A 27,158-nucleotide genomic window follows, 5' to 3' on the forward strand; every position below is an offset into this window, starting at 1 on the left:
GCATGCACTGCAGTGCTCAGGTATGGCCTCTGTGCACTCTTCCAGAACCTCCATGCTCATGAGGGTTGGATCAATTGTAAAATGTTCAATTTGTAATGAGTGTTTGCATTACCCCTCTAACCCCATATGGGTAACCGGAGTCCCTCAGGGCTCAATACTAGTGTATTTTCTGTCTTATGTTATTGTGGGGAAAGCTTTATTTTTCTGTTATTGTGGGGAAAGCTTTAGCTGAAAATAGCCGATCGACACACTCACAACGCGACGCAGCATGCCGCGTTGTGAGCTTGTCGATCTGCTATTTTCAGCGAAAGTTTTCACCACAATACCGATGCTGGGGTGTAAGTGGTTACAACAGTGTTACAACACCCAAAGTCTTTATGTATGTAACAGTGTTACAACACCCAAAGTCTTTATGTATGTATTATACAACATTGTTGTAACACAAACGTCTTTATATATGCTATACTGTATGTTATATCATAATCATAATAATGACACATTTATCTAAAAAAATATATTATTAATCAAGCATACTATGGTACAATACTTGGTTAAAGAGAGGCTGACTTGCCTTTTATGAGTATATTTAACGCCCAGTGCTTTCCATTGTTTAGACATGAGTCATAAATCAATCATATTTACTGTACTATGGCAGTGATATGTAAACTGGTAGAACTACTTTGGAAGCATACCATAGGACAACACTTTAGTAAAGAAATGTAAGAAAAAAAAGTGCGATGCGCTCGGAGCCAGGTTTCGACACAAAACTCATACATTCTCTGTGTGTTTTGAATGGAACAAGACCTTCTGTCATGCATACTAAAATAAGCAGTTGAATTCTTTGACCAAAACCACAACCCTACCTTTTAGAAGGGGCTAGCACGCACGCACGCACGCACGCACGCACGCACACACCCCTGATCATGTATCTAATCATGTCTCTGAACAATGAATCCCAGTAATATGTCTTGTAGTCCATTCTTCATTTTTATTAGATGGAAATCCTTTGCATAATCATTGTTACAACTGCCACACTGATTGTTTTCTTCCATTGTACTGAATTCTATCTTTTCTTTCACCTATACACAGTACAATCCGGTGTGTTCATTTAACTCTTAAAGCCTCCATTTTTACACTCTCAGACCTGAGTTATTCTTAGTTGCGAGCCCGTGTTGCACACGTAAACTAGATAGAAGCTCACAACGGGTCGTGCTGTGACACATTGTGAGCTTGTCGATTGGCTATTTTAGGTGAGTGTAAATCAGGCGTCAGATTTACACTGCATGCTTTCCTCCGCTAATTTCCTTCCATCACTTCTTGTCTTTCATTTTCTTCTACTCCCTCCAACCCTCACTCTTCCTTTGCTTTTTTCTACCTCTTTTTCCGCTTCCCCACATGTTCATCCTTTCCTTGCTGTACCCTCATTTATTAACTCTCTCTCTCTCTCTCTCTCTCTCTCTCTCTCTCTCTCTCTCTCTCTCTGCAGTCAGTTGCTGCATGACTTTTACAGCTGTATTCCACACCTGGACCTGCAGAAACAAAAGGTGTTGTCCATGACTGAAATAGTGAGCAGCCAACTGTTCCAGAGACAGGGTGAGTCAAATCCACCAATCAGATTAATTGATAAGTGCTGCAACAACTGGCCAAGGGGCTGACCTCAGTGCTGTGTTACGAATCGATCATACTTTCTACAGCAGCACTGCTGAATGAGGAACCAACTGCTGATTTATTCTGAGACCCATACACATAAAAGGAACACCTAACTTCACCTTATCTCCATATATCGGTCTAAAACTCACTTTATGGGTTGCAGTGTCATAAGGTATATTGTCAGTGTCAGTGTCCAGTCAGGCAGTTAGCAGTTCCAACTACTTTTATGAACAGGAGGGATGAGTTACCTTTATTCAGCTCAATATGACACCAACACGGCAGATGATGTGGGTTAAATCCTCACTGGAGCCAGCCCATGCTAAAATGTGTATGCACTCATTGCAACGTAAGGTACTTGGGATAAACGCATCCACTGGCTGCTTTTTAGTTATTAAGCTTTTAAGCTTCTCCCTGTGATTCAGTGTTTGCATGTTTATATTTGGCAAAAGTCTGTCATACATAGCCACATCACCACCCTATAATCACATGTGGCACAATCTAACTATATAAATGCCGACCAACTTCCGCACCCTCGGTGTCCACACCCCACAGCTCTGTTATCGACTAAACAACGCACCGCCAGACCACATGTCGCCAACTCACTCGCCACGCCGGCCGCGCTGAATTTACGCCTCGCGTAGGGGACATCTCACTGCTCAATACACCATTTCCACCGCGCAACATAATTAATTCTACTCACCAAATGTCGGACAAAACGGAAGGGGAGCCAGCTTCGTACCGTTTACCGTGCGCACGACCTCATCACCACAACAGCACGCAGCCGCTGCGGGGGTTTTTTCCTTTTTTTCCAAACTTTTTTTTTGGTCACCATTTTCTCCAGGCACCATTTCTGGTGTAACGTCGGGTGTTTCTTTTCACCAGCCAATCACCTTTCACGTTGCCACGTCCGTTGCCACGTCGCGCTGACGTACGCTAAACAAGCGCTGCCGTGCGCACAATGCAAACGAGCCCAAAGGCGCGCAAAAATCAGCCGACCATTGCTTAGACACAAAGTCAGACCTGGCAACGCAGCCTACGCCAATCATGTGTGAGAGATCTACAAGCTATGGGGCAGAGACGCCACCGTATCTTAGCAACAACTACAGCGCTCACTCTCATTGGTCGTGTCACGCTAAGAGCAGTCTCCAGACAATGGCATCGCAGACAGCTTGCTGTTACTGCTGTAGCCATCACAGGCAGTTGCAGCACGACGGACAGGGCGCTGTGATAGCTGCCATGTCGCTAACGCTAACCTGGTTGTCATGCCTGCAGCGGCTGTGCAATCACTTTGTCAACAATGCACGTTCGTGTGGTGAATGTCTATATTGCTGCTCAGTTCGTCCCCCCCCCCCCCCCCCCAAATACACGTACTTGATCTGGGACCCCCCCATTCTGTTTGACTCCGTTCCACAAGTAAATATTGTGAAAATAGCCGATCTACAAGCTCGAAACGCCTCACGTTCAGAGGCTTTGTAAGCTTGGAGATCGGCTATTTTCTACATGATTGCCTCTTTCTTACATTCTTTGCCAATGTGGCCCATGTTTTCATAGCATAGTTTATTGACTACTTCTGTTGCAGAAATGGCCATTTCCTTTACTTTCGGTTTTTTATTGTCTCCGCCAGGCCGAAAGGCATGGCGCAAGACTATGTTTCACCCCCTGTCCGTCCGTCTGTGATAGCTAATCTCTCACATCGTTGACTTGATCGCAGCAAAATAACAGCCCGATGTGGAGAGTCAGTGAGAGCTGGATAAACGACGTAAAATGTGTCAAAAGGAGTCTGTACGGCTGTCGATAAATGAACACATGACGTCGGTGGGAGAGCAGATATTGTGTCTTTTGGACAAACAGCAGCGTGGTGCTGATGTTTGTTGTGTGAAGCAGCTTAATGTCAGAGTGTTTGTGTTGGAGCGCCTCAGTGCGGCTGCAGAGTTCATGTGCAACCTCTTCCAGAGAGACACAGAGACACTAGAAACTCTGCTGGGGAAAAACAAACACTGCTGGGCATTGACTTTCCTATGGACATTGATCTACACACTGCAGGTATATCTGCTACACACACAACATCAAACTACACACTGCAGGTATGATGCAGCGTTTGCATTACAGCCAGCATGCCAGCGTAGTTCCCATATGGTTTCAAGGTGGGCTAAACCATATGGACCCCATGTCAGCAATGTCAGCGGCATCCACTTCAGTCCCAACTGCGATGCCCATGCAGGCTATAAGTAGCTTCTACCTGGCCCTTAGGTGGGCCCCAACTAGCCATGTTTATGTGGGACCAAGGCGGGTCCTAACTGGGTTTGCCCATGCAGGCTTTAACTGGGTTCTACCTGGGCCCTAGGTGTACCCTAACCAACCACAGTGCAGTGCCCATCGCTCCAATTGTTGTGACGTCAGGGCTCTCAATACTGCAAATTGGTGGAGGAGGAGGGGCCGCAGGGCGACCGCACACATCGCTGAACCAATGGTAGCCCACGGATGTTTCCTCTGTGGATTTACAATCTGCCCCTCTATGCCACATATCATCCGCACTACAGGGTCTTCACTGACCGAGCCACGGCCCCACTGACCCTCATGACGCTACGCCACTTAAACGTGCGGCAGCATGCGCTGGGTTGCCAGGTTTGCACAGCCTGCGCCAGAAACAAGCACCCACCTTCATGAAAAAAAAAAAAACACCGAAATGGTCCGCAATGTTCCAGGGGTGTCCCCGCGCGTCCCAACACTCCACAGGGGGTCAGTGGACCATCAGGGGGTCCGCGGACCCCCTGTGGACCCCCTGAAACATAAGAAATATTATTTCTTCACATTTTTTCCTTTTTCAAAAAAACTTTTCCACAGTTTCACTCCGGCGATTTGGGTCCCCCTATATACACACGCCTGGGCCCCGTGCGCGGCTGGGGTTGAGGGGGGCGTAGCCCCCCGAAACTCTAGTATTACCATAACTCAGCAGCAGTTTGCTGACATGTTTCCCCCCCATGTTGACATTATAGTTACTGCATTGAACCACAGTCAGTCACTATGTTATAATCACATCCGAAGCATCCTCTCCCCTGTGACCTAAATACTTGAGTTTACAGTAACATAAAATCTCCCACAAACGCATCACTACAGTTTTTCATCCGAATAATCATTGAGTGTCAGTCTCCGCCTGGCTCTTTTTTTTGTTTTATAATAATAATTCCACAGAGAGCGTGAAGTGTTGGCATTTAATGCAACATCCCAAAAAATCTAGTTGCAAATGAACAAGCCGTTCATGCCTCAGTGGCTGCTGGAACTGTTGATGCGCTGGTAACTATGGAGTCTATTTGCTATCCAAACAAATACCCAGATGATACTGGTCGTCTGCAAAAACAGGAGACAAAAAAAATAGCATGTCATGGTTGACAAGGCTTTGGAAACATTTACCACAATGGAATTAATAGCCCAGAAAACACAGGTTTTGATTTAGGTACACTACACATCAGTGATCAAGCACCTCTCTGCAAAACAAGACCCGCCCGTGCTCCCTGCACAGACCCTATTATAGCAGTCTAATTACCGGTAGATAGTATAGTGAGCTGAATAGTGCTGTATTCTCCTGTTGAATGGTCCACTCTGATGATAGAGAAGGCCAAGGCTACACAACAGTAATGGAGACCCTATAAAACAGGCTCTACTTATTAATAGTGTCTATTATTGTTGTGGAGCCTTGACCCAGAGCGCAACCTTGTCAACATGCTGTATCCTGAGTGAGAGACGGTCAGTGAAACTGCCCCAGAGGGAAGGCACTTATATTTGTACTAGAGTTCGGGCCGCTATGCACTGCCTCACACCTACGTTGCACCGATATGTCTGAGTCATAGTGTCGGGGGCTTTGTCAGAATACCCGTTGTACCTATCTGTCTGTGTCCCTTTTGTGCCCATATATGGAGAGCACCGCACATCGCTGATGTCATAAGTATATGCCCCTATATGGGCATTCCCCCTTTTGTGCCCATATACTGATTTGTTTGCGCCTGATGCCATGACGACACATTGAGGTTAGACAACACACTCCATATTTGGGCGTAGGCTGTCCCGAATCCGGGCCAAACAAAGGTACTTATATTGGTCAAAAACCCGGATGTGTTACTCAAAGAATATCAATTCTTAAATTGATATGTATTTGCCGTGGACCCCCATTTGAACAGATGTTGTGCTAGGGACACACTTCCTATAAGATTAAAGATTAAATTGTAAGTCAAGATTTATTGTTGTCATTGTTTTTTTTTAGAGCAGATCTATGAGCTCACAACGTGTCACCTGACGTGTTGTGAGCCTATTTTTGAATACCCAAAACATAACATAATGTTAATTACTTGTTTAAACTGTTCCTCATTTTGCTGCAAACTCTTTCTAGGATACCTTGGGGTCCCTGGACCCCACTTTGAGAACCACTGGTATAGCACATTGCAACTACAAGGCAATTCAAAGTGCTTTACAACAAAACATAAGGGCATTAAGACAAAGTGCAAATGAAACACATTATAAAGGGACAATTTGAATACAATTAAAATAGTTATTAAAAATGTATAATAAAACAGATAAAATATGAGAACGAAATTACGGTGCAGCACAAGAAATTAATCTAAAACCTCAGTAAAAGGCAGAGGTACACAGGTGTGTGGCAGAGCATGGTGTTTGATTGGAGACTGTGTTTGATTGGAGTTGTCTGCATGAACCGCCTGGATGTGTGATGCATGTGTGTCACACATGAAAGACACACAGTCACCGGCACCGCTGCAGGTGTGCACGTACTCAGTCTCACACACACACACACACACACACACACACACACACACACACACACACACACACACACACACAGACACACACACACACACACACACACACACACACACACACACACACACACACACACACATGTACTTTAGTTAAATCCTGTGCAAGCTGCTTCCTCTGCTCCTAATTCAACTCTGTTGCAGAGTGACTGATGATGTTCAGTTTGTGTGTGTGTATTTATGCATTGTGTGTGTGCGCAGCATACTTTAAAAGGTGATCATTACTGATGTTGGTTTTTGCTCGGTGTAGCTGTAGGTCCACTCATTGTTACCGTATTTTCCGCACTATAAGGCGCACCGTCAGTGCGCCTTATAGTGCGGATGCGCCTTATAATCCGATGCGCCTTATATATGTATCAATATTGGTTCCCTTGGTTTCCGCACTATAGGGCGCACCGTCAGTGCGCCTTATAGTCCGGATGCGCCTTATAATGCGGTGCGCCCTATATACAGTGGGTGACCATTGACTTTGTCGTTTTTTTTCATTCTTCTCATGCGTTTCATGCAGGGCATGTATGATTTCCACTCTGTGCCACTAGGGGCAGCAGCGGTCTACTGCCTACAGCCCACAGCAGACAGCAAGAATATATTTGTTACTAGTTACTGTATATCCTCTCCAAACTGTACATACATTACTTTACACTTTTGTATTATGTTTTGACACTTGCTTTGGAAAATGTAAACGTATGTTTTATCATGCCAATAGCTCATTTGAATAGCAAAATTGTTTGTTTTGGGGTTTTTAGGCACTGTTTTTCCTAGAAAGACAGAGAAAGATCCTGTATGTTGCTTACAGTACAAGATGTGACATTTATATTAAGCAAAATATTAAGCAAATAAAGTTAGATAGCATGATGCTGCGCTTAACATTAGTTTAATTTTAACGTCTTAATTGATAAAACGAGACGGGAAAATAAACGTATTTTTTTCTCTTGCCAATAGATTGGGTTTTCTGTTCAGCGTCGGGCAGTCAGGAACGCATCTCTGTCATTTTAGAAATGTTCAGACACACATTGGTTTCTGTCTGTCTGTCTCAAAAGTCTGTGGAGAGAGAGAGAGAGACAGACAGACAGACGTCTTATATGTTTTTTTTTTCTCGCATCAATTGTTGTGTAGTAATAATCCAACATTTTCCTCTATAAATGAAACAGCCCAGCTAGTGTAGCGGTTAAAACTGATGTCCGGTGATTTTTCGATCCGTGTTCGAATCCCACGCGATGAGCATACAAATTATTCATTCTCGTCTATTAGTTTGTATTGGCCAGTGCGTTATATATATATAATGTATGTATAATGGATTAATATTCATAAAACCAACAGACAGACTTTTATTTTAAAACATAGCAGATCTACAAGCTCGCAAAGCATCATGGTGCAACACTTTGTGAGCTTGTAGATCGGCTATTTCCACTACTACTTTATGGGACACTGCTCTCTCTCTCTCTCTCTCTCTCTCTTTAGTTTGATGAACATTGAACCTCATAATAACATCACTCCGTTCGCGACTGCATACAGAACGTGTGTCGGCTCTGATGTTTATTAGACAGCATGGACCTCCGCTCAGGTCCTGGAATCCAGAGCCTTATGTCAAGACTTGGCTGCGAGCACATCGCACGGCAGAAAGCACAAAAACCAAAGTGGCACAGCCTGTCATGTCAGATAACCCCGAGCCACTTTGGCAGTTTTTATAAGACAGGGGTTATTGGCGTCTTTTTGGTTTGTTTTATTTTATTTCCTCGTTTATAATTATTTCCTCCTCAATATTGTTTAAGAATTAATGTGCTATCCATGACATGCTGTCACCAGTTTACCAGTTCACTGTCTGTTATTTAATGATGATCGAATATTGGCTAAATGTTTACAATTTCTTCTGTCCAAACAATGAAAAGCACTTAGAAAAGGCAAGTGAGTCTCTCTTTAATTAAGCATGATGAGCCATGTGTTTTCCACAAAACAATTGAATATCATTGAATATAATGGCACCCTTGTCATACTACTATGTTATTATAGCTTTCAGTTGGCCACCACAGGCACAGACAGTGCGTTTTAGCGCAGCGCGGCGGAGTGGTTGCGTGCGGGGGGTCGGGGGGCTTTCGTGGGAGGGGGGGACGGGTGGATCAGAGCTTAACCCTAAAACCGAAATAAAGTAACAAAAAAAACTCCAATCCGCTCAAGAACCGCGCTCCCCCACTTCCAAAATTAGCACTAGCCTACAACACTGGCCCAGTCTCTTGCCAAACCGGTTATGTTAATGTATGCAGCCTATTCCAAATAAGCCAAGTGAGGAACTCTGCTATCAGGTTCCCCCTCCCCCCTACAGTACCTCTGTAGGCCTATCTCTTCTATCAAAGTATTTGTTCAGATACAAATTCAGAGCGGCCAATTTTGATATTTTTAATGCGCCTACATGAAGTTAGAGGGATGGGCAGAAATGGTGTAGGGTGTAGGCTATTTTCAACTGTTAATGGGTTTTTCTTTCTTCACAAATGAATTCTACTTTGTTGTACAACAGTGTCCCATAAAAGCTCACAAAGTGTTGCATCATGATTTGAATTCCGACTGAAAACGCCACCCTTGCGTCTCCGTGTGTACAACCAAATACGCATCTTTCCTGCACCGATGACGCTTGGGGCTTTTACAGCGCTGCTCCTACACTACCACGCACCGTCAGCAACAAGTGGACATGGAGTAAATGTACTTAGTTACTTTCCGCTTAGTTACTTTCACGTGCATATAAATGAGCCACGCGGTTTTATAAGAATGAAAACAAACGCCTCGCTGTTGGCCATGGATCACATGACGGTCGTCTGTTACGGTCATGGATGAACTCAAAATGTTACTTGAGTTCAATCAAAGTAAAAGTACAAAAGTATTGGCAAATATACTTAAAGTACTGAAATATTTGAAAATAGCTGATCTACAAGCTCACAATGCGTCGCAATGCGTTGTGAGCTTGTAGATCGGCCATTTTCAAATAGACTATGTGAAATAGGGCAAATAATGTATGTTTTATAATGTAATGATTTATATCTGCAAAGTAACTAGTAACTAAAGCGTTCAAATAATGGTAGTGGAGTAAAAGTACAATATTTTCCTCTGAGATGTAGTGGAGTAGAAGTAAAAGTAAAAATAGCAGATCAGCATGCTTATAGAGTGGGATTCGAACCCGGGTCGTAAAATCACGCGCCATCAGTTTTAACCGCTACACTAACTAGACTATTTAATTTACAGAGGAAAGAGGTACAATCATACTATACAGAAATTGATGCGAGAAAAAAAAAACATATAAGACGTCTGTCTGTCTGTCTCTCTCTCTCTCTCTCCACGGACTTTTGAGACAGACAGACAGACAGACAGACAGACAGACAGAAACCAATGTGTGTCTGAACATTTCTAAAATGACAGAGATGCGTTCCTGACTGCCCGACGCTGAACAGAAAACCCAATTTAAACGCTCTAAGCACACGTAATTATTGCTAGTTATTATTATTATTATTATTATTATTAATATAAGACATCTATCTGTCTGTCTGTCTGTCTGTCTGTCTGTCTGTCTGTCTGTCTGTATGTATGTCTGTCTGTCTGTCTCTCTGTCACAAAAAAAGTGACTCCAAAGCGGCACCTTGTGGTAGTATTTGGAACTTAAATTTACTGCAAAGCGGGTGAGGCAAATGAGTGAAGTGATTCTCTTATGAAAAGCGACAAAGTCAATGGTCACCCACTGTATGAAAATAATACATTTATTGAAGGTGCGCCTTATAGTGCGGAAAATACGGTAGTTAGTCACTACCAGACGGTCAGCTGTACAGGCAGGCAGTCAGTCAGGTGGTCAGTTGGTCAGTTGGTCAGTTGGTCAGTCAGCCATCTATAGTTTCGGGTGCTGGATTTGGTCCTTGGTTATTGATCGTGGCTGTGTCGATTGATTCCCTCAGGTCTGGCTGTCAGCGTGCTCCCAGACTCACCCTATAACCAGAAGGAATGAAAAATAGAAAGAAAGGCATGAGAGAGATAAGAGAGAAGGTGGCACATTTAGAGAGGGAAAGGGGGGGGGGGACGAAATTCAGAAGAAGGATGTTATGGGAAGTTAAACAGCGGGAAGTTGCAGGAGAAGATGACTGTGATGGGGAAGGAGAGAGAGAGGCCGGAAAGGGTGCCAAGATGGGAAAATAATGAGCAACAGAGTGGCACAGCGAGGGGAAGAAAAGGAAAGAAAGAAAGGAGGAGGGGAGAGGGAGTGGAGGGAAAGAGAAAAGGATGACACAATAATTAGTAAAAAAGGGACATGAGCTGTGAGATGTTGTATAGTATGCAAAGGGAAGGGTGAGATGGATGAGTATGAAATTGGGAGGCACAGGATTGAGAGAGGAGAGAGAGAGAGAGAGAGAGAGAGAGAGAACAGGTGGGGGAATGATGGTATAGGAACAGAGGGAACAAAATTTCTTGGGGGAGCGAGAGAGGGAGATAGACCTTGTTTTGTTGATTATTCAAAAAAGGTAATTAATATTACAGTGACTAGGCCACAATTTCTGGCAGCTGACCTCCTGTTTTTCAGCACACAATTGGCTAGCGATCCCAGTGGCTTCAACTGCAGGCCTCAACCAACCCCACTCTCCATCATCCCCTACCACCCACAACCACCATCTCACCTCTTCCCTGGTGCTTTTCTATTTATTGAAATGTATTTGTTTGCCTGCTCCATCTCAGACCCTGCCTCGCCAAATGAGGGCTGACACTCTGTCTAATTGAGATTCATTTTAGCATTCAGATGCTAATCGGGGGCCCGTGTGCCAGGGTGCCGCTCATTCTAGAGGCTGAAATATGTGGAGGGAAAAAAATTATACATTTATAACAGTTAATGGCCCCTGGTGTCCTATCACTGCACCCCTATACATATTTAATGGCACTACCTGACTGTCTGTCTGTCTGTCTGTCTGTCTGTCTGTCTGTCTGCCTGCCTGCCCATGCTGGCCAAAGCCACTGCTTTTTGGACACCTGTCAAACTACTGACAGCATGGGATAAATGATGGAGTAGTGAATGGGGGGGAGGGGTGTAGTTTGGTGCAGGGATGGAGGAGACGTGTCCCCCTCGTCCCAACGTCCTTTTCGATGATTCAATGGAAATGGATGGAAAGAGCCGGCATGACGAGATTGCAAATCTATGAGGCATGGTACTAAACTGACCATTGGTTTTCTTCCAATCCACCTTACTAAAGATCAGATGGTGACACCTGATCATGTTGCAGTGGAGAAATCAGTGGAGAAATGCCAGGAAGGAACCCTCATGAGACCAGATTTTGTGTTGTTAAACAATTTCAAAACGATTCAAAATCTACAAGCTTTTCTAATTTCTACATTTAAATTTAAAATAGCAGATCTACAACCTCACAACACGTAGCATTGCGAGCTTGTAGAGCTGCTATTTTTAAATAGTCAAAGAATGAAATAGGGTTTAAGTGTTTAAATTGTTCTTCATTTTGCTGGGAACCCCACGAAAGGACCCCTTGTGTGTGGAACTGTGAATACTGTAGGTTTGCATGCTGGAGTGCATGTGTGTCTGCATGTTTATACTGTATGTTTTACTCAATCTGTCCATTCCCATACTTGGCTCTCTGATACAGTAGCCAGTTTCGTCCACAGGCAATGCTTGAAGGCATTGGATTGTTTATCTTATTTAAAAAAAAAAAAACTACTCTGATTTATTCAGCAGCATACGCCGGTACGCTTTCAGGATTATGGGTCTTGGCAAGCACATACTGAACTGTACACATTCTCTCTCTCTCTCTCTCTCTCTCACACACACACACACACACACACACACACACACACACACACACACACACACACACACACACACACACACACACACACACGGTACATGCATGCCTGTCATATGGGTTAATCTGGTTTTGAAGTTAAATTACATTTACTAGGATCATTACGGCTCAATTTAGGCAATTCTTTATGCTGTCAAACAGCAGCACAGACAGACTGTGACAGATTGAGAGCGTGGACGCTTACTGATGAAGGGAGAAACAAATGTGACATATCAGAGTGACAGAGGGATGAGTGTGTTGTTTTGTTTACCCACTCATTGTTTCTAAGGAGGTCAAAGATTCAAGATTCAATCAACTCACCCCTCTCTTTCATCCAGTCCTCCGTCACTCTGCTTTTCTCCCCCTCGTCCATCCATAAAGCTGGAGCAGACACACACAAAACACATATGGCTGCTGTAGGGTGGAAACCTTGTACAGTACAGTATGTCAAAAAGTTAACTTAAAACCCTTACTTTTCAGGAAAGGGAAAAAGGAACCCGTGTTCCAATGGATCCAGCCATGTAGTTATTTATTCACCAGCTCTTGTTAATACTTTTCATTGGTTGCATATATAAATCCAAAGTATTGTATTGTGAGCATGTAGACTGTCTAATTTTGCTTCTTTTGCGTGACATTGTCATACAACGTAGTATAAAATATGGCATTCATGTATGAAAAACATGAAAAGATTAAATACGGACATCATTCAGTGACGATATAGTACACATAAAAGCAATGATAATAAAATACCCCATCAATATCACAGTTAAAACATGTCTTGAAGATGATCTGTACAGATACCACTCGCTATAATGGATGCCGTGATTTGACAAACGACCTTGATGCCTACTTTATAAAATGTATCGACTCATTTCTTTTATGCACTGTATATATCGGTTCAGTCAATATACAGAGCGCAGCAATCTCATTACTTAGGGTGCTTATATATACACTATGGCAGCACGTTTACGTAGTATCGCTGACATTGTTTACCCTAGCCATTATATTTCCCCTGACGTGCTTACATAACAGATGCATGTCAATGAGTGATGAATATGGCTCATGCGCTGCCCAGTTGTTATTATGTTTATTGTCAGGATTTAATCAACGCTGAGTGATCTCAGCTGCTCCTGCATTCTCTTTCAATCAACATTAGTTGAGAGGTGACCGCAGACTCGATGACATTAGCATGGCAGTAGATGTGGGTTTTCTTCTCTGGCTTCCGGGAGAGATAGTTTACTATTGTAAACAGGCAGTACCTGGTTTTTGAATTGAGTTGTGGCTGGCTTTTGAAGTCTGTGCACCGTGCAGAATAAAGCTGGATTTTAGGGGAGATTATGCCATTTTAATGTCTTATTTACTCTAAATCTCCCTTTTGAAAGTAGATGTGAAAAGCCACATTTTTTATTTCAGTAATGGAGACAGGACCAAATAGAACAGGACGTGGGTGACAGGGTTACCCTAAGGGTAGACACACGCGCGCGCACACACACACACACACACACACACACACACACACACACACACACACACACACACACACACACACACACACACACACACACACACACACACACACACACACACACACACACACACACACACACACACAGGGATTGCTTTTATTATGCATTTCTTCCACCCCTCAAAACAAATTGTTGAGCTGTAATTTCAAAGCTGTCAGCTTTACAGGGACTCTGCGTGCGTGCGTGCGTGCGTGTGTACGTGCGTGTGTGTGTGTACCAGGTTGCCTGCTTTGGTTCAGAAAGCCTCCATATGCTGTGGCCCCAGTTGAATCCCTATATCAGCCCCATTAAGAGTCAGTCACATGAATATGAATCATAAGAAATAGGATAATCACAATGACTGCTGTGTTCGCTCAGGCCGTCACACAAACAAATACTGTAGCTCTGTTCTGTTCTTTTCCATGCCGTTCTATTCTCTTTATAATGTGTTTTCATTTTTTATTTTATGGTAACTTCGGATTTTGGTCTAGAGTTATTATAAAACCCTGCTTTGATATGATAATATGAACTGAGGCCAGGCAAGAGTTATGCAAGTTGTGTGTGTGTGTATTTAGTTGTGTATGTGTGTTCGGGAACTAGAGGGGACACTTTATATTGTGTTGCACCCCAAACCAAATGGGCTGTGGCTTAGTTGCAATGCAGATATGGGTTAATTGTTCCGGTAGGTAGGTGGGTTGGGGGGGGGGGGGGGAGAGGGAGAGAGAGGGAGGGGGAGAGAGAGAGAGAGAGAGAGAGAGAGAGAGAGGGAGAGGGAGAATATGAAAAATGGAGCTAGGGGCTGTTCAGCATCTCCAGAGACAGCAGTTTGGGCGGTTGCTGATGAAAGGATGGAAGAACAGAGTGAAAGAGGGGGGATGGATGGGACTAATGGAGCAAAGTGAATGGAGTTTAATCATCCTGGGAAATGCCTCTGTCCCTCTCTCACAAGCTGTCTCATTTATTTTCCATCCATTTCCCTTTTCTTTGAATTGATCGAGACAGATTGAATGCAGAAAAGGATAATACAGGGACACAGCGGTCAGGCTTCCTATCGGTTCCCATGGAAATTAATTGAATACCTATACAGAGGTATTAGCCAATTAGTGCAAAGCTACAATAAGGGGTAACTAACTTACTCTAACAGCCTGGTGTAGCCAATAGGCTTATTGCAGCAGAATAACAATTATTTAGCTCTATTTACATCTTGTTCTCAACAGAGAAGTTTTCATGTTGAAATCTGCCTTAGATTGTATATTCAATTACAGCTAGTCCCTGCCAAAATCTAATAGGGCCTCACTGTGGAATTGTGGCCAATTATTGCAGCTAGTCTGTGACAAGTTTATAGCCAGGTTTGGATACAATAATTGGAAGGACGGACGGACATGCATGGAATGTAAACATACTCATTTACATATTTCTGTGTTCTCTGCTAACTCAATCAAAGCAGATATTTAAGTTGTTGTGGTGGCACAAGCTGAAAATCTTCACAGACCTGAAACCTGTCAGTGGTAGAGGACCTTTGGATTTGTATTAGTATTTGTGATGAGTTGGGTAATAACATCAAACAGGCTTGAAATTAGCCATTACTTAGTAGCACTGGTGCTCTCAACTTTAAAACGAGCACAAGCTCATTAAGGAGCACCCAACAAAAGTAAGGAACCATCACTGTATATATGTTACGGTACATGTGAGAAACCAGTACAAGTGAGAAAAACGGAACGGGGAGCACCTGGGCAAAGCGCGCCCTCAGGGCCAAGCAAGCGTTGTGATGTTACTTTGCGTACATGGAAGACTGCACAGGTTTGTGGAAAAGAATAAGCTGTTGCATGTGCTCCTCAGGGATTTGCATAGCCATAGCCAGCCAGCTTCATAGCTATTACTTTACTATTAAGGGCCTCTTGTGGATAAGATGACCTATCAGTCAAAGCAATGATGTTGATGTTTTATTACAAAGCATTCATCCATTGACCTTACTTAGTCAAACTGTTCAAACGTCTGTAGCTAACGTTAGGAACAAATGAACAAATCAGTCAATTTGATGTTCAGATGAAAGGGAGTTGAAGACGGGAATAGATTGAAGAAAGAAAACAGTGATTACAACTCAAGTCACACAACCAAGAATGAAGACAGGTGGAAATAAAGCGAGGGACAGCTAAATGAGACACAGTCACATACAGTACATGCACGGACTGTCCAAGACACAGAATTACAGTAAAACCAAGTGTACTCTATTTGCAGAATGTAATGTAAAACCACATATTCAAATGACAGTAGAGAAATAGCACAACAGAGTCTGCAACGATGCTGTCCTACATACAACTTTAGTGCATGAAAAATACGTAAATAACACATAGTGTGATGTTGATTGCTTCATCCATAGATATAAGTCACCAGGGCAGGAATTTCACGGCGGCCACAACGGCCATGGCTCTCGTTGCCCCTCTGTCACGGCCACAGTGGCCTTGATGCCCTGCCTACACTGCCCAAGCTGATTTCACATTTTCACTGTTTTCTCCTAAGCACTATCGTCCTGTCAATAGGCACCAGTTGTCTGTGGTTGAGATTCTAAATTCTTATTGGACAACATCAAGTGAAACGTCGCTGCGTAAATAACCAGTAGTAGGTTTGATTTAGAGGCTGGTATCAATCGCTTGCAGCTTAAAATGTTGCGGAAGCTGATGCTTTTGACGGGGTTAGAGAGAGGGAAAGTAGAGGGAGAGAGAAACGAGACAGAGACGAGACGGAGAGTTAGCTGCTGTTTGTTTAACGTTATACCAGCTTAAATTACACAATTGTAACAGACAGTACTGAACTGTAGCTGTAGCTACTACAGTAGTACTGTACCTGTATGTGGGTGTCACGCAAATGTCCACGAGTGTGACATGAGGGGGAGTGAGCTCTGTACGTATGTCCAGTACTAGGCTAACTCCCCTTATACTGTATATGGGCATATATGGATATCCAGTTGTCCAGAACCGCCAAAATACAGGGTATGGGCATATACTAATGACATCAGGGATCTTCATACTGTATATGGGCATAAAAGGGACACATGTACACAGACAGATACAGAGATCTCCATATATGGGCACAAAAGGGACACAGACAGACGGGTACAACGGGTACTCTGACAAATCCTATGACTATGACTCAGACATATTATAGGCATATATATAGGTTGGATCGGTGGTGCGACATAGGTGTATGTGATGTAGATGTGAGGGCCCGAACCTCTAGCATATTATAATTGTCTTGTGGGTTTAACGGTAGGTGGACGTCGCAAACGTAACATCCGTAACACATTGCGTCATAACGCATTGTGAGCTTGTACTGTAGATCTGCTATTTCAACTTGTACATCAGCTTATTTTGTGCGACTGCATGTTGTACGGCATTCATTCATTTACGAAAAAACATTAAAAGTTGAAAAATATGGAGATAAAATGTCACTGCCTGACAGTGATGATAAATGCATCTCGCAGGCCCTCATGGATTGATTACCTCCTCTTCTGTGTTCGACATGGAAGCACAGCATAGACATTTATTTCTATGGCTTAATCTTACTACAGCTACGCGTTACACAATATCATATCTGTAACTTTTCAGCCTTGTAAGTTTCTGATGAATGCAAACTTAAGCATGGAAGAAAAACATCGGCAAGTGGCAACGCGTTGAATATATACATTTTAGTATTATTCTTGTTTTTAGTTGAAGAGGCCTGTGACAGACAGCAAAGCAGATGGAACCATCCAACAGAATGCAGAACTAGAAGAACCTGAGGTGTGAAAAAAGCATACAGACAGTAAGCCAGGATAGGGATTTAAATCAGAGAGAGAGAGAGAGAGAAAGAGAAAGGTAGAGACTCGAGAGAGATGGTTAGAGACAGCCATGGTGGTAGAAATGGAGAGATGGAGAGAGAGGACAGAGAGAGCACAGAGACATGATAAAAAGGCTAAGAGAGACATTTAGCATGCAAGAGGCAGTGGCCCAGCTGGCTTGAGACCAGCATCTTTGCTCTACCCTATAGATTTAGTTTTTCTGTTGTGCTGCCGTACGTTCTCTTGCTTGTTTCTGTCGCTGTCGGACAGAAACCTTCTATCTCAATATTTTTTTCTTTTTTATCCCACAATTTTGCAACCCCATTCTTTTCACCCAGTGCCAATTGTCTAAGTAATCCTGGGCGCTACACTCCCTCTGCCAGCCTAGGGAGAGTCCAGAGCCATAATATTTTTGCAAGATTTTAATTTAGTCTCCATAGTTAGGATTTATGCATCTCACACACATTAGCATTGGAAGAGCAATGCAAAGTTAATCTGGCTGCAATTTCTTGCAATTTTTTTAATTTTTAGATATTTCACAGCAGCACTTGACCAAATAACTGGGCAGTACTCCAGGTGTGACAGAACAAGTGACCGAACAACATCAATCACAATAGAAGATGGAACATATGCAGAACCTTTCCTTGAAATTGCAATGCCCTTACCCATCATAGAAACAATGTGATAAATCTGTAAAACACCCTGGCCAATGCTCCAAGCGTCCTAGACTCTTTTCCCTCCTGGCTCCCAAGCTGTGTAATGACCTCCCACTCATAGTCAGGACTGCAGACTCACTCCCTGAACACTTACCAAATAAGACCTCCTCACACTCCAGCTGTCCTCATTCCTTGTATCCCTTCTTGTTCCCTATTTTGATAGATGCTAATTATACAGAACTAGTATGCACAGTGCTTAATTAATGCCAGAGCTGGCCGGAGCTCGGCTCCGGAATCTGCCTCCTGCGCTCCAGTACCTCTAGAAGGTGTTTCGTCACCTCAAATGCACATACGTTTTTATTTACACAATTTATTATTAATTCAGTTTTCACGTTTCCCCTCAATGTCCCTTCTTGCAATGGAAAAGGGCCGTGGATGAAATGAAACTCAGTTTGGTTGGTTCATAAATCTTCTCAATTAACACTTTATTATACACTGTTAGAAAAGTTGTGCCGGGTGGTCTGAGTCCTCCTACCTCACTACGCCAGTTGCGGAGAGCTCAGCACATAACGCAAAGGCCCCGTCTCCCCCTCACGTTAAAACGGGTGTCAATGTTTATAACTTGATGAGAGGACATGTGGAACTATCCTTTTGGAACCCAAGAGGGAGAGAGAGAAAAAAACACCACAAGAGTGAATCGACGAGTGATCAGGTAACATGTGTGTGTGTTCTCCTCTCCAAGTTGGATGTCAGTAAATAAATAACAGTTACACAGAATCAGATGCACATCTCTCTAACTAGTCTGTCTGCCTGTTTTGTTAACTGAGCTGGACAGTGCGTATAGTCAGTGTTCTGTGACTCATGTGCCTGAGTGAGTAGTGGTTAAAACCGCATTGCTCGTGAAAATGCCATGGATTCATATGCGCAAATGAAACTTGTCGTGCTGTCCAGCAGCTACTGGGGGGGGGAAATGGCACTCCTTGGCGCACATTTTAAAACAGGATTTGTCCATAATTCCCCCCCTCTCTCTGGCAAATCCTGAAGGAAGATAAACGAGGGACGTGAAAAAGGTATGCACAGTTGACGAAGAGGGGAGAGAGAGAGGGGGGGGGGGTGGAGAGAGAGAAAGAGAGAGGGGGGGAGGGAGAGAGAGAGAGAGCAAGCTGTTTCAACGCACCGTTTACATAAACTTTACACACTCCCCTCCTGTTTTTTCCCCATAAATAATAGCGTTCTTCTATTGCTACATTCCCATGTTAATGTTCTGATTATGAGATACATTATTTGATGTGGAAACGGTGACCCTTATGCTGTTATTTGGCCAAGCTTTCTGGGGACATTTTATGGTTAAATCAATTAATATTATGTTATGTGGGTGGGGGGGGGCTGGGTGGTTGGGTTCATAGCTGTATGTTGGTTACTTGTTCACATATGTTATTTAGATGGACCTATACAGGACCTATACTGTTTAATCAGCTCAGTTGCCTTGCGGTGAGTGCCTGCCCTGAGACTGGGAAATCGGGTTTCGATCCCCAGCCGGGTCATACCAAAGACTCTAAAAATGGGATCCAATGCCTCCCTGCTTGGCATTCAAGGACTAGATTGGGAGTAAGTTCCTGCTACATACTAGCATCATGTCCAGGTGGTGTACTTGTACATCAAGCTGCCTCACGCTATACAGCAACAGGAGATAGGCTCTTGCCCTATGGGCCACATGGCTCAGCAAGGCTTACTTACTTTATATTATACTGTTTGCTTAACCACAAATGTTGTTTAGACAGGAGCTAGGTTTGATGTTTACCTGGTTCCAGCCATTATCTGCTTTGAATTAATGGTGGTGTTTTCTAATGACTTTATCTTTGTTTCTCCTTGTGTCATGGTGAATTCCAAGCTGGTCTTTCAAAAAACGTTCCAATTAGTTGCAAAAATCTTTCAAATCTTTTTTTCAAAGCAAAATATCAGATCTAGAAGCTCACAGTAGATTGTAGATCGGCTAGTATAAAACAGGACTTAAGTGGTTAAAAATGTTTCTGCTGCTGAAGTAACAACTCTTTGTAAAACTCGCTCTGTTCCAGTAAATGGGAGAGTAACCACTGAATCATCCGCACAGGGGGATGTTTTAGTGTGTCTGGGAGACATGATCTGTCTTACCAGAATGTACCAGGAGGTGATAGATGTGGGAGATGTTGATACTAGGGGTGTGCCGATATATCGTCCCGCGATATATCGCGATACGTTTTCGCGACGATATGTATCGTTTTGGAAAAAAAAAATATCGTTTTTGAAAAAAAAAAAATTTTTTTTTTTTTTTTTTTTTTTTTTTTACAATCATGATAATCAGGCATGCAAACGTCCCCGAAGTGAAAAGAGTGACAACATGTTTTTTTTTTCGGGTCAGGTGTCATACTATTTGGATTCAAAACGGCTATTGTAGCTGAAAAGCTACAAGTTTGCATGTCTGAATAATGCAAAAACAGAATTATTTGTTTGCATTTTCTTTTTTTCTCCTCCATATATTTTCATAATAAAAAAAGTGCGTATCGTATCGTATCGAAATCGTATCGAAGTTGTGAGCCAAATATCGTATCGTATCGTTTGGTGAAATTAGTGTATCGGCACACCCCTAGTTGATACCCAGTCAGGACTGCAAGTCAGACAGAGGCTCAGTAGCCTCAGAAGTCCATCGACCTGGACTCCAGCCACAAAGTCAACAACGTTACGAGAAAATACAGATCAAAATCGGCTTGGTTCAGAGAACAGCTGTATTTAATAGTATCAGACAGGATTAGGCGTGTCTGTGTCTGTGCCTGTGTGTTTATCCTGTCTTCGGCCGTGTGTGTGTGTGTTAGATAAGAAAATGTTTAGCAGCATTGCACTGCCTGCCTCCCAGACAGTGAGTCCCATTGCTAGTCACCATAGGGCCCTGCTGACTTCCCTTGCACAGCTCAATTGATTTAGTACTGTGTTCCACCATGGGCAATGACATACACCTGAGACACACACACACACACACACACACACACACACACACACACACACACACACACACACACACACACACACACACACACACCATCTTTCACAGCTCAATTGATTTAGTACTCTGTTCCACCATGGGCTATGCCACACACCTGACACATGCATGCAATCATGCATGCAGTTGCCCGCACGCACGCACGCACGCACACACACACACACACATTGTAAACCATCTGAGCAATAAGTAGATCATGTATAAACAAGTAAGACGCGCAAACGCGGGAAGCGAACGCAAAAAAAAGGAAAAACAAATATTTAAAAAAAAGTAACCAATATATATATTTTTTTTAAATACCCAAAAAATCTGCGTTAACACATTGCCTGCCAGAGTTTTTTCAGATTTTTAGCTGTTGCCTGCCAGGGTTTTGCCATGTTTTTGGTACCTGTTCGCGTAGCCACAGATTTTTTTCCTCCAGTATGATTGATCCCCAGATGGTTTCTAATCACAGATGAGATTCAGGTGTGGTTTCACAAATGTCAACGAGGTCATTTTGACCTCGTTGACATGTTTGGTTGATGTTTCAATATAGCTCAAAAGCAGTAGTTTTAAACCAAAAAACAAAGTGAATTGTTTGTCCGTTTGAATTTTAACATTGAAGTGAATGGAGCAGCAAATCTTCGAACATTTTTAGCTCCTAATCTGTTCATAATTCGACAAGGGTTGAAATTATAAAAAAATGCAAAAAAAAAAAAAAAATTTTTTTTTTGAATTTTTTTTTTTTTTTTTCCCTTTTTTCCAAAGACGTATATATACGTCATTGGCAGGCAACAGCTGATTTCTAAATGACGTATATATACGTCTTAGGCAGGCAATGTGTTAAAAGGAGCATCTTAGAAAAATACAAATTCACAAACATTTTTTTTTAATGTTTTTGAACAATTCAACAAAGTGTTTGAAGTGCCTGTTTCACCCACTTCCGGGGGGCGGAGACAAAATCCGAGGGCGAAGTATTTGTTCGTAGACCCCGACTTAGGGGGGGTAGAAAAGGTTTGGGAGCGATTCGGGCACTTTTCATTTAACATGGGGTTTCAATGGGGAGTTTTTAGGAGCCTTCTCCGGGGCGGGCTTAAACGCAACCTTGACAGGTGTGTTCAGTTTTCAAAGACCTTTCATTTGATGTATGCTACGTCTATATTGGACATTTACTTGGCTGCACACAGGCAGTGCACACATACTGCACACAGAGACACACACAACCCGAGCAGGCTTTCATAGTAGGGTCCACTTGCGCGGAAGGAGGCGTTTGAAAAGATAGAAGTGCATTCAGGCATGAACACAGGTTTTTTAAGGTTTCGAGGCCAATAGGCTCGAAGCCTTATTACATCTGTAAGAGTTCATGATCTTCCGCCGGTTTTGCCAGTTCTGGCCTAACCGCGTGGTCACTTTTTATGAAATTCGGCAATATGGTAGAGGGCTATGCCAAACGGCGAAAACCCGAAACTCACAAACATTGGCCAAAGGGTGGCGCTGTAGCACTCAATTGAAAATGCCAACTTTGAACAGGTACAGCTCATGCCCTGTTTCACCTACAGCCATGAAACTTTGATACACACATGCGTCTCCTCATGCCTAACAACTTTCACTGTTTGACTTTTGACCTCTGACCTTTAGATCTCCCACCATTTCGAATTCTATGAAAAGCAGTAAAAAGCAGTAAAAAGCCTACTCCTCCTGGGATTTATGAGCAATCTGTACGAAACTGTATACACATGAACTTTGGACCAATGCCGACAGACGTAACCAAGCGGATTTTCCATAAGTGAAAACGTTAAGCTTTTATAAGCCAATGAAAATTGCAGCTTTTTTTAAATTATTCATCTGCCCCTAACACATACATGCAGACTCACATTTGTTTGACACTTTGCAATATTGTAGAGGGTCCTTCCAAGTATCACTGAAACCAATCTTACTCCAATTGGTCAAAGGGGGGCGCTATAGCAATTTTTTGAAAATGCAAACTTTAAACAGGCAAAAGTCATGCCTCGTTTGGCCGACAGCCGTTAAACCTGCTTACACATGTGCCTTGACTCATGAGGAACACATGTATCACTTTGACCAGTAAGCTCTGCCCTTAGATTGTCTGCAATTTTGAGCAGTTTGAAAAACATTTAAATCCAGGATTTCTGAGCAATTTGCATGAAACTGTGTCAAATACATGTTTGAGGCCCTTTTTCACAGGTTCAGGTGTGTTGGTTCAATAGCTTGATCGCTTAATCATCTGCCTTGAAACCATAGGGTAGCCGGTTCGAATCCCACCTCAGGTAGACTTAATTATAATTGCATTGCACACAACATGACTATATCAATGAATACATGTGCAATTGTTAAAGATGACGAGAAATGCATACTTGAAAGTAGTTATTTTCAATGTATGACGTACTTCATTCGCGCTTTTGTTTTGTTTTGTTGGATTCTCCCTTTTCACTGTCTAAGGCTGTGTATTGGATAGCTCCACCAGTAGAGTGTGAGTCTCATGTGCCGAAGGTCCCTGGTTCGAATCCCACTTATTACAGTTCACATTTAAATTGCATTGTACAAAACATGACCCTGTTAATTCAGACAAGTGCAATGTTTAGACAATAACACGAAATGCTTTTGAGAGTAGTTTTTTTTTTATGTATGACATACTTTCTTGTGAAAATAGCCGATCTACAATCTCACACCTTTTTAGATAGCAACGCGTTGTGAGCTTGTAGATCGACTATTTTCCACTAGTTTCCATTCCGAAATATATTGAGCAGTTTGAAAAACATTTAAACCAAGGATTTCTGAGCAATTTGCGTGAAAGTGTGTCATGTGTGTGAACTCCCTTTTCACTAGTACAGGTCTGTTGGTCCAATGGCTTAATCATCTGCCTTGAAACCACAGGGTTCCTGGTTCGAATCCCACGTCATGTAGAATTCATTATAATTGCATTGCACACAACATGACTGTATCAATGAATGCATGTGCAATTGTTAACCAGTAAACTCCGCCCTTAGATTGTCTGCAATTTTGAGCAGTTTGAAAAACATTTAAATCCAGTATTTCTGAGCAATTTGCGTGAAAGTGTGTCATGTGTGTGAACTCCCTTTTCATCAGTTCGGGTCTGTTGGCCCAATGGCTTAATCATCTGCCTTGATACCAGAGCGTCGCCGGTTCAAATCTCACCTCATGCAGACCTCAACTCAATTGCATTACACACAACATGACTGTATCAATGAATAAACATGCAATTGTTAAATGAAACGCTTATTGAGAGTAGTTGTTTTCAATGTATGATGTACTTCATTCCCTCTTTTGTTTTGTTTTGTTTTGTTGGATTCTCCCTTCTCACTGACCAAGGCTGTGGATTGAATAGCTTGATCAATACAGTGTTAGTCTCATGTGCCAAAGGTCCACGGCTCAAACCCCACTTGTCACAGTTTACATTTAAATTGCATTATGCAAAACATGACCCTGTTAATTCAGACATGTGCACTTTGCTCTCTCTCTCTCTCTCTCTCTCTCTCTCTCTCTCTCTCTCTCTCTCTCTCTCTGTCACAGTCTGTCTGTCTGCCTGTCTGCCACTCTGTCACTGTCTGTCTGTCTTCCAGTCTGCCACTCTGTCACTGTCTGTCTGTCTGTCTGTCTGTCTGTCTGTCTGTCTGTCTGTCTGTCTGTCTGCCAGTCTGCCACTCTGTCACTCTGTCACAGTCTGTCTGTCTGCCTGTCTGCCACTCTGTCACTGTCTGTCTGTCTGTCTGCCAGTCTGCCACTCTGTCACTGTCTGTCTGTCTGTCTGCCAGTCTGCCACTCTGTCACAGTCTGTCTGTCTGTCTGCCAGTCTGCCACTCTGTCACTGTCTGTCTGTCTGCCAGTCTGCCAGTATGCCACAGTCTGTCTGTCTGCCAGTCTGCCAGTCTGCCACTCTGTCACTGTCTGTCTGTCTGTCTGCCAGTCTGCCACTCTGCCACTCTGTCACAGTCTGTCTGTTTGTCTGTCTGCCACTCTGTCACAGTCTGCCAGTCTGCCAGTCTGTCACAGTCTGCCAGTCTGCCACTCTGTCACTGTCTGTCTGTCTGTCTGCCAGTCTGCCAGTCTGCCACAGTCTGTCTGTCTGCCAGTCTGCCAGTCTGCCACAGTCTGTCACAGTCTGCCAGTCTGCCAGTCTGCCACTCTGTCACAGTCTGCCACTCTGCCAGTCTGCCACTCTGTCAAAGTCTGCCAGTCTGCCAGTCTGCCAGTCTGCCACTCTGTCAAAGTCTGCCAGTCTGCCAGTCTGCCACTCTTGTCACAGTTTGCCAGTCTGCCATTATTCTCGAAACCGCTAATTGCTGCTTGCAGCTATATTTTCTTTTTTGTTTGGACAAACATTTTTTTGTTGCATTTTAGTGATTAACAGCTTTCAATAAAGTCTCTCTTTAAAGTCTTTCATTTCTTTATTTGTTTTAGTTTAAAAATCAATTGCCAATTTTCGGCCAGTTATTGCCACATGAATTTCAGTTGAAGTTCACCATATTTCACTGTTGGCATCTATTGGTCTCCTATAAGTTTCAAGCATTCAAAATGTCTTGTTTTATTAGTGCTAGATTAATGCCAACTCTCTCTAATGGCCACACATAAATGAATATACATTACTGTAGACCAGTGGTTCTTAAAGTGAGGTCCAAATGGACCTTTACAGGTCGGAAACTTTAAATTTGGTTCCATTCGTATAGTTGTGGGGGTCCTTGAAATTAAAAGGTTTGAGAACAATTGCTGCAGACTACATGAGCAAATTGGATTCTGCACCTACATTACATTACAGAACCCCTCCACACTCTCAACTGGTTCAAGGTGAAACTGGTCCTTGAAAATTGTCAGCATAGACAACTTTCATCATTCTTGGCTCCTACACTAACACTACGAGCAGGAAGGCATCATGCGAAAAGACACCTTTTCACCCCCCCCCCCCCCCCCCCACCTGCTCTCTATTTCACCCTCTCTCTCACCCTCCACCAACAGAGGATATCAGCTGGGTCCATTTCCAGAATCAATGAAGGTGAAAAAGCGGGTGCTCTTTGGGGGTCATTTCCCTAGAGATGGGAGTTATCCCGACGTTTAATGGTGTAGCCAACTATACTGTTGTGCAGCTGGATCGATTCCAGGCCTATAAATGACACAATAGTGTCACCATTAAAACAAGACCCATTGTTTTGTCCGAAAAGCACAAAAGATGATGAATCTGTGCTTTGGTTCGGTTGGGAACAGATTTAGCAGTGTGATTATTCAAATACAAAACAGGCCGTGGCATGGAGGTCACCTTTCTGTGCCAACACGAATGAGTAGGTGGCATGTTCTCCTGCTCTTCTTTGTTGATCCAAATGGGAGATCAGTCGCGAAGGAGCGCTGGGAGGAAAGGTTCACTAATGAAGACTTCTGTTTAACATCGTTATGGCTTTGTTACCTTCTGCTGTCAGTTCATTAGATTCATGTACCTCGGCAATGAGATTTATGAGATTTTATCTGCCGTTAGTCTTCCCGTCTGTCAATCTCCTTCCCGCCATCTACCCCCCACCTCATCCTCCTGTATTTCTTTCTCGTTCGCTTCCCCCCTGCTCTCATCTTCTCGTTCCCTCCCCTATGACATTGATTCTCTCCGCCTTGCTCCCTCCACCTCCTCCTGTATCTGTCTCTCTTCTCTCCATCTCTACAAGTGAGTGTATTCTGTGACTCATCTGTTCTCTCTCTCCACACAGTGATGAAGAAAGTCCTGTGGCTCAAGTATGTTTTTACCAGCTTGCAAGAGACTGACCTACTGTTCATCTGTGTGTTCGACATATTTGCGACATGTTTTCAATCATTGGCTGTCCTTTAAGCCAATGGGGATACTTTCCCATACTCTGAACGG

The 27,158-nt window shown here is 43.2% G+C and overlaps 1 protein-coding gene across 1 annotated transcript in view; it reads left to right on the top strand.

The window, feature by feature from the left end:
• dock2 (dedicator of cytokinesis 2) overlaps nt 1-27,158 on the top strand; it is a 148,639-nt gene that overhangs the window by 35,878 nt on the left and 85,603 nt on the right. The window contains exon 24 of the mRNA XM_084041505.1: nt 1,487-1,593. Within this exon, the coding sequence (XP_083897631.1) occupies nt 1,487-1,593 (107 nt within the window). The remainder of the gene's footprint in view (nt 1-1,486; nt 1,594-27,158) is intronic.

Source organism: Gymnoscopelus microlampas, assembly GCF_963454915.1.
Source record: "Gymnoscopelus microlampas genome assembly, chromosome: 18".
Classification (NCBI taxonomy): domain Eukaryota; kingdom Metazoa; phylum Chordata; class Actinopteri; order Myctophiformes; family Myctophidae; genus Gymnoscopelus; species Gymnoscopelus microlampas.